Source organism: Pseudonaja textilis, chromosome 2 (genome assembly GCF_049901715.1).
Source record: "Pseudonaja textilis isolate UNSWEBS1 chromosome 2, rPseTex1.2, whole genome shotgun sequence".
Classification (NCBI taxonomy): domain Eukaryota; kingdom Metazoa; phylum Chordata; class Lepidosauria; order Squamata; family Elapidae; genus Pseudonaja; species Pseudonaja textilis.
In genome coordinates this window covers 6902658-6911666 of record NC_141991.1, presented here as the reverse complement: position 1 = coordinate 6911666, position 9009 = coordinate 6902658, and the positions used below count along the sequence as shown (strand labels likewise).

Sequence of the window (9009 nt, the reverse complement as noted above, 5' to 3'; positions counted from 1 at the left end):
ATATATTTAAAATAAATATATACTCGCCATCGCAGCTATAGATGTTGTTAATGTACATGTGTGTATTGATGGCTGACTTGTCAGTGTGTCAGGCCTCTTCTCTTCTCTTCTCTTCTCTTCTCTTCTCTTCTCTTCTCTTCTCTTCTCTTCTCTTCTCTTCTCTTCTCTTCTCTTCTCTTCCCTTCCCTTCCCTTCCCTTCCCTTCCCTTCCCTTCCCTTCCCTTCTCTTCATCTATCTTTCCTACCCTACCCTACCCTACCCTACCCTACCCTACCCTACCCTACCCTACCCTACCCTATATTACCATAGTATCCTATCCTATCCTGTCCTATCCTATCCTATCCTATCCTATCCTATCCTATCCTATCCTATCTTATCTGGAATTAGATTGCCCAAACCTGTGGGTCTTTTGTAGCATAAGAAACTTGAGATGGTTCCCTCCTTTCTCCTTGGATTCCTTGTCAAAAGGAACTCCATTTTATGGATCCTTATTGGGACTCCGTACCTCCCATGATTGCAGCCTTGGATATCCAAAACTCTGATTGCCCTTCTTCCTTCTCCTCCTTGATCTGGAGGAATAGGCAGCATTCAAGGCATGGGCCAGAGTCTTAATGACAGTGTAAACCCGGTGCTTATTTGTGATCCTGTTCCTGTTCCATTTCTCTCTGTGTGGACTTTGTACTTTGGTTATTTTTTCCCCCCAGTTAATTTAGCACTTTAGTTGTTGGCAGCAATTCAAAGGAGATAAAGGTGGGTGCTTCATCTCGAGGGACTGTTTGGGATTCATTACGGGCTGGGAATGAACATAATTCCAGCGTTGAAATAAAACAAGAGTTATTTTGACTAAGCATGTGCTTAATTACGGTCTCAGGAAGCCTTGCTCAGAACAACCTACCCCCCAAAGAAGTTCTGGATACTCCAGAGGAGAACTTGATTCTCACTGTAATTATCATCATCCTCATCTTTGAGACCTCTTCTGCTAACTTCTGCAGTAATTTCCTTTGAACATTGGACTGAAGCAAGATGGATCGTGCATCAGAAAAAGATAAATGCCTCAGGTCATGCTGCATGAGGCTCAGCTTTTGAGACAGACGGAGACTTTGCTCTTAAATGTACTTTCTCTCCTTTTTCGGTGGAGTTCAGTTGTCTTCTTCTGAATCAGGAAAACCACTGGCATTTTCCTCTGATGAGAGTGTTTTGACTTTTTAAAAATTCTTCTCCTTCTTGTTCTTATGTAGAAGCAGGACCTTATGAATGATGGAGCTCCTGCTTCTGCTTCTGATGCTGCTGATGTTCCAGGCAGTCTCTGGGAAGCTTAGAATGAAGTGCCTGCTGAATTTTGAGCACCAGGATGGAGAAAAACCCTGGAGTTATTACAGGCCAGGAGACCATCTGCTTAGTTTCATCACCACAGCAACAAAAATACGGCATGTAATATTGCCTTTCAATATGACTCCTGAGAAACAGTCTCATCTGTAAGTCATTCAGTGTGATGGAGTTTCATCCCCTCCATTTGCAGTTCTAACACTTTCATTCTTTTCTTCTTATTTTGCTTGCTCCTAATTTCTTGAATCATTTTCATTTCCATAGCTTCCCTTCCCTCTTTCATTTTGTAGAAGTGACTCAATTCCAAACACGGGGCAGAAAGCAAGCTAAAAGAAGTCCAGATTACATTCCACGCTCCATCCAATTCTGAGTTCATCACTTGAATACTGTCTTTTATTTAAAGTAATTATTGAACTGGTTGTAGTTGCCCCTGCCCAGCCCAATTCCATATTTTTTTAATAGTTGTTCATTGCTCTTCATTGCCTGATCCTTATAAGAATAAAGGATGATGTTTTTGTTAAGATATTCTTTTCTAGGTAATTTATGAAACATCCTCTTCCTTTTGTGGTCATTCTACCTTAATGATTGAGGATTTTTGAAGCCTGGTTATCGGACAAATAAAAATTTGCACTACAGCAAATATATTTGTGGCTATTAACCCTGTTGAAGACTCTCCATCTCACCTTCTCAACACTCCTAAAAATTATGTAGTGATTCTTGAGCATACATTTGCCTCTGATTTTGATCAATAAGACTCTATATGATTTTGAAAAAGAGGAATACAGTAAATATATAAAACTATGGTGTTGCTGCTCTGCTGATAACATGAATATTTTTTACAGTAGTTTATCTACTAATAAGTCTAGAATTCTCCGCTTCATTTTCGCCATTCAAATGGTGAACAAGACTCCCCAGCTCCTACACAATCTCACTCTTGCCTACAATATCCATGACAACTATTTTAACACACTTGCTACTTCAGAAGCCTTGCTGGACATGCTCTCTACTGGGGAAGCCAATGTTCCCAACTACAGCTGTGGAAGGGAAGACAACCTTTTGGCTCTTCTTGATGGAGCTTCCAGTGATATTTCTATCCAGATGTCAACATTAGTAGGTGCCTACAAAGTCCCACAGGTTTGTGTGTGTGTGTTTCTCTATGTGATAAAATGAGTGGGGTGATAGTGGGTGAGCGATAGATCAAACCATATCGTCTCTATGGTATTCAAGAGCTGCTTTTCACAATGCCATTGTAGATGTCACAGTTGGGGATTGAGATACACAGTGGGGAAGGGGCTGGGATGAAAGCAGATATATCCTCCGAGCTAGACACACAAGAAGGTTTCCCTCCTTGGTATTGTGTATTTCTGTCAAGATGTACTAATTCTTTACATACAGTGCAATGCCTCTTCCTCTTTTATTGGGTTTGTTTCTTTTTGCTAAGTTATATCTTTCTAATACAGGGGTGTCAAACTCGATTTCATTGAGGGCCACATCAGGGTTGTGCTTGACCTCTGGGAGGGGCAGGGGTGTGTGTGGCCAGGTGGGGGACACGATCAGCTTAACATCACTCATCTCAGCAGCACCTATGGTGGCCAAGTGCTGGCAGGACTTCCCTCAGACCCTCCCTCTCTCTCATTATAATTTTTCTTTCTTTCTTTCTTTCTTTCTTTCTTTCTTTCTTTCTTTCTTTCTTTCTTTCTTTCTTTCTTTCTTTCTTTCTTTCTTTCTTCCTTCCTTCCTTCCTTCCTTCCTTCCTTCCTTCCTTCCTTCCCTCCCTCTTCATTATCCTTTCTTCTTCCTTTCCCTCTTTCCTTATTTTTCCTTCCTTGCTCTCTTCCCAACTTTCCTTCCTTTTCTTTGTCTTTCCTCTTTCCTTTATCCTTTCCTGTCCCTTCTTGGATGCTCAAATGCAACAGGGGAAACATTTCTCCTTCCTTTTGTTTTTAGTTTGTTTCACTAGCCCTCTGCCAGTGAAGGTGGAGCCCCATTTTCAGCCATGATGGCTCCATTTTCACTGGCAGAGGCATTGCGGGCTGGTCTTTACCTGTTTCCAAGGCAGCTCCATGGGCCAAATTTAAGCACCCCACAGGCTGGATGCATCCCATGGGGTTTGAGTTTGAGACCCCTATTCTAATATATTCCAATGACAGGTTCCATCCCACCAAGTTTCAATAAACCCACCTCTATCCTCATTGTCTGATTTGTTGTCTTGAGGTTTATATGTTGGATTTGCACTCCTACTTGATCTATTGTTATTCAGTTTAGATATTAATGACTTACCCAAGCTATTGAACCACCTTGAAATACACATGTCTCAGGCACTAAATAAATATAGTAAAACCTTGCTATATACTGACAAAGATACTATAATGTTTGCAAGTTGTTTTTAGGCTATTAAGAAGACTTGCTCAGACTGTAATAGAAATTCTATGATTATTAATAAATCAAAGTCAAAAGATGCCTAGGCAAGCACTTTAACCACTAGACCAAACTAGCTCTCTATTGAAATAACACATTTCCTGTGCAATCAGAATCCAAAATTTATCTATGACATGGCCCTTTCTTTGAAGAAAATAGTTCAATTGAAAACTGCTCATGTGAGTCTGACTGCAGTTGATTGTAGAATTGGCACAGAAATCTGATTTATTCTTATTCTTTGTTACTTAATTTGTACATTTCATTCTATTTATATTGTATGTATAGTTTGATTAACATTCTCTAATTTACGTTCTCTATCCTGACATAGACTATTAACTAATCAACAATATGTTCATGAGAACCGAGCTGGATTTATTAAATGTATTTTGGCCTTGATGTGATCCCAAATATGACATGGGATTCTTTGTTGATTTTTCAGATCAGTGATAAGATTGTTTCAGAGGCTCTGAGGGATAAAAATCAATTCCCATTTTTCCATCAGATGTTCCCCATAATAGGATTCCACTATCCAGGAATTGTCCAACTGCTCCTCTATTTCAGATGGACCTTGATTGGCCTATTTGCTTCAGAGACAGAAAATGGAGAACATTTCATGAGAACTTTTACTCCGATGCTTGACAGGAATGGAATTTGTGTTGTCATATCACAACGATTGTCAATGACTGGAAATACAGCACCCCTCAGGGATGCAATCTCCAAGTGGAGACAAGTCAATGTCTTTGTTCACTTCATAGAATATACTCCCATTTTAGACAGAATTTCTCTTTTCCATTCAACACTTGAAGGTTTACCAGGACCCACTGAAGGGAAAGTCTGGATTATGACCACCTTGGGGACATATAAAATAAAAAAGAACAGTCCTCTCAAATACATCCATAGTATTTGGACCTTTGTTTTTCAGGAAAAGAAAAGGCCGGATGATTTCATTGAATCTCATCTCTATTTTGAACCCCAGTTTGAAGAACAGTCTTTTCAATGTTTGTTTTCAAAGCACATTTTTTCTGTCAAAGGCCGGAGAAGATGCACCCAGAAAGCACCCCTGGAGACCAAAGAGGAAAGGCATCGTATCCAGGTCCGATACAACTACCATTTTTACAGTGTCATTAAGACTCTGGTTCACACCTTGAATGCCGCATATTCCTCCAGATCCAGGAGGAGAAGGAAGGAGTGCAAAGACATGTCGGAGGCCCTGAGGCTGCAGCCATGGCAGGTATGAGGATGGATGGAAATGGATGGAAAAAAACCAAGGAGAACAGCAGTCTAGAACTAAGGAGAAATTTCCTAATCAACCAATAGAACAGCTTGCCTTCAGAAATTGTGGATGCTCCATCACTGGAGACTTTTTAAAAAATTTGGATGACCATTTGTCTGAAATGGTATAGGGTCTGCTCTTTGAGTAGGGGGTTGGACTAAAAGACCTCCAAGGTCCCTTCCATTTTTATTCTTCTCTCTTCTATGTTCCTGACAAGAATCCCTCAGACTTAGTTCTTTTTTAGAAGGAATCCAGAGGGGAAATAGGGAAAACAACAGGATTGGCCAATCTAATCACTTGGGGCATAATGTTCAAAAGAGCAGGTGCCATGACAGATATATCTGGATATTAAACACTGCTAATGTTTAAAAGGATGTATACATTTTTAAATAATTTCTAAGAAAATCTTATCACGCTCATAGTTATCGCACACGTGTGTGATGTACTAAACACACGTGTGATATGTGATGCTGGCTAGGAAATATGAGATATGGGGAGGGAGGATCCTGCAGTGGAGTAATGGGGACAGAAAAAAAACTAGTTAACTCCAGAGGTGGGCTACTGTTGGTTCGCACCAGTTTTGGGCAAACCGGTAGTTAAGATTCTGCGCAGTTCAGCAAACTGGCAAACTGGCTGGACCTGCCCCTGCTCATTTTTCAGCCTGTTTTCCAGGCCATTTTTGGATGCATTTTGGGCCAGTTTTTGCACCAAAAACAGCCCCCCAAATGGCCTGAAAATGGTTAAAAATGACCAAAAACAGTCCAAAGAATGGGTGGGGGTGGGGCCTGCCAGTGGTGGGATTAGTTCCAACTGGCCAAATTCTACCTCTGCCTTTGAGGCAAGTGGCCAGGAGGTAGGGCTGGATGTGATGAGTGATGTCACCCACCAGTCACATGACCAACAGGCCACGCCTATCCAGCCAGAGAACCGGTTGTTATTGAAATCCTATCACTGGTTACCTCCCTAACTTATCAAGCCATACAAGTAGTTGGTGAGAGATTTCTACTTTCTGAGCTGAGAAGTGAAATGTCTTCAAAGAAAAACCAGAAAGTCCAGTTGCCTCTTGAAAAAAGCACCTTTGGGACAACCATGACTTGGGCTGACTGAGAATCTCCATAGAATAGAATAGAATAGAATAGAATAGAATAGAATAGAATAGAATAGAATAGAATAGAATAGAATTCTTTTATTGGCCCAGTGTGATTGGACACATAAGGAATTTGTCTTGGTGCAAATGCTCTCTGTGTACATAACAGACAAGGTACATTCGTCAAGAATGATAAGGTACAACACTTAATAATAGTCATAGGGTACAATAAGCAATCAAATCATACTAGGAAACAGTCAATATAGATCGTAAGGATACAAGTGACAAAGTTACAGTCATACAGTCATAAGTGGGAGGGGACGGGTAATAGGAACGATGAGAAGATTGATATTAATAGTAGTGCAGACTTTGTAAATAGTTGGACAGTGTTGAGGGAATGATTTGTTTAGCAGAGTGATGGCGTTCGGGAAAAAACTGTTCTTGTATCTAGTTGTTCTGGTGTGCAGTGCTCTATAGTGTCGTTTTGAGGGAAGGAGTTGAAACAGTTTATGTCCAAGATGTGAGGCATCTGTAAACATTTTCACAGCCCTCTTTTTGATAGATATTCTGCTTTCACACTTTCAAGTTTCATTTAATGTAGCCTTTCAATATAATAAAATTAATTCATCTGGTCAACCCAAAGATGCTTTTTCAAGAGGCAACTGGACTTTCTTGTTTTTCTTTGAAGACATTTCACTTCTCATCCAAGAAGCTTCTTCATCTCTGAATGGTTGGGGAGGAATGGAACAATTTATATTCCTTGCAGAATCCTTTCATTTTCCACCATCCAATAAGAGATGAAGAAGCTTCTTGCATGAGAAGCGAAACATCTTCAAAGAAAATCCAGAAAGTCCAGTTACCTCTTGAAAAAGCACCGTTGGGACAACCATGACCTGAACGACTGAGAATCTCCATAGGTATTCATCTGGTCAAGTTTACCATTTTGTCCCACTGTTAGCTTGGCAATTTTCTTTTTGACAAATCCATAATTTCCAGTCATCACCCTGTTTTTCAAGTAGGTTATAAACAATCTTTTTGTTTCTTATTTGTTTAATTTATTTGTGACTTGCTCCACAATGTTCCTTTATAATTGAATAATTTTGACATTTATTTTGTCAATATGTATTGTGTCGACAAATATTGCTAAACCATGGTTTTTCACTTGTTTTCCTATCTAAGCATACTTGCAAGTTAGTCAACTGTGCAAGAAAGATTCAAATGTGAAAAGATTAAAAAAAAAAAGCTTTCTGCTTTTAAAATCCTTGGATGTTCCATTCTAGTTCCATGCCTTTCTGAAGAAGAATGAATGTTGCAATCTTTCATGGAGGAAACTGTACTTGGACGAAAATGGAGATGTAGCAGCAGATTTGAATATCTTGAGCTTCTTGATTCTCTCTAAGGAAGATCCCATCAAAGAACAACTGGGGAGTTTTGAAAGACAGAATCTTATTATCAGCCAAGATGCTATTTCAAGGCTAAAGTTACTCAACAAGGTAGGTGTATCCCAAAGGCTTAGGAACAATTTCAAGGTGGATCTTCACTGAGACTTCAGTGTGGGAAAGAAAATCCTTATGCTTTTCTTTGATGAGCTGGAAGACTTTGATATAGCTGACCAAGGTGTCTTCCAGATGCTGTAACATGGAACACTTTTTAAGGGATGCTGGATGATTATCTTTTAGGATACAACTTATGGTCTTTGGGGTTCCCTCTACAATCTGGTATCCCCATAAAAATGGAGAGAGAGGCCATCAAGTACTGGAGATTGTAGTGCCTTGTTCCTTGCTTTTAAATACCAAAGAATAAATTATTCTGTTGACCAGGATCTACATTCAGGTTTGGACTGAATCCAATGAAATGAAATGATAAAAAGATGAGGTTCATTGGTCACAACAGGAAATAAGTTTTGTAAGTTAGATTTAGCTGATTATGATTGGGGAGGTTCATATCAGAGGTGGTATTCAGCAGGTTCTGACCAGTTCTGGAGAAACAGTAGCGGAAATTTTGAGTTGTTCTCCAAACTAGCAAATGCCACCTCTGACTGGCACTGCCCCCATCTATTCTCTGCCTCCCGATTCCCAGCTGGGTCTTCTTTTTTTTTTTTTAAATAGACTTTATTCAGTTTTTCACATTAAAAACAAAAATCTCTTTTTAGTGGACAACATATTTCCGGGTCATCATCTTTACATACAAATATGACAGAAATTATACATTGATATTAATGTACTTAATAGATATTATTACCTTTTCCATTCCAGATTTTCAGTAAGGAGAAAAACGAACACATTAATTCTAGCCTCTTTCATTAATCTCAATCAATTTTGTTTCATTTCAATTATTTCAAAAATAATCCTTTAGTATTTATTTTTAAATGTAAGGATAAACAATATGTACTTGCCTAATAAATAGTAATAAAGTTTAATTCTAAATTCTTTCATTAATCTCAATCTAAACATCTTTTCATTTCATTTCAATTATTTCAAATATAATCCTTAATATTTATTTTAAAAATAAAAATAAACAATATATATTTGCCTAATAGTAATAATAATGAAGTTGCCAATGTCTCTCCTTGCTTTTATTAATCTATATTAAACTTATTAATTTAGCTGGTTCTTTAGTCTGCCATATTCCCTTTCCATTACACATTTTTTTTATGAATTCTAAATTAATACAGATCTTAACACACCCACACAAAAAGAAAAAAAAAACAAGTATAAGTTTCCCCTCTTTTACTATTTTGAGTGTAACACCTTAATGATTAGAATATACCTTTATTCCCTCATCTTAATTCCCAATAGACCATTAGTCATTACATCTTTTCAATTGGATTCCACAGCATATTTCCCCCCTTTAATAAGAGTTATTAGTTTCTATATTACCCTATTTTCTAAGTATTTTTAATTG

At 38.5% G+C, this 9009-nt stretch overlaps 1 protein-coding gene across 1 annotated transcript; it reads left to right on the top strand.

The window, feature by feature from the left end:
- Window positions 1-2164: 2164 nt before the first annotated feature.
- LOC148126632 (vomeronasal type-2 receptor 26-like) lies at window positions 2165-7649 on the top strand. The gene is made up of 3 exons (XM_087923050.1): window positions 2165-2461; window positions 4185-4976; window positions 7386-7649. The coding sequence occupies exons 1-3, from the start codon at window positions 2222-2224 to the stop codon at window positions 7647-7649; spliced, it is 1296 nt and encodes a 431-aa protein (XP_087779176.1). The 5' UTR covers window positions 2165-2221.
- Window positions 7650-9009: the final 1360 nt, after the last annotated feature.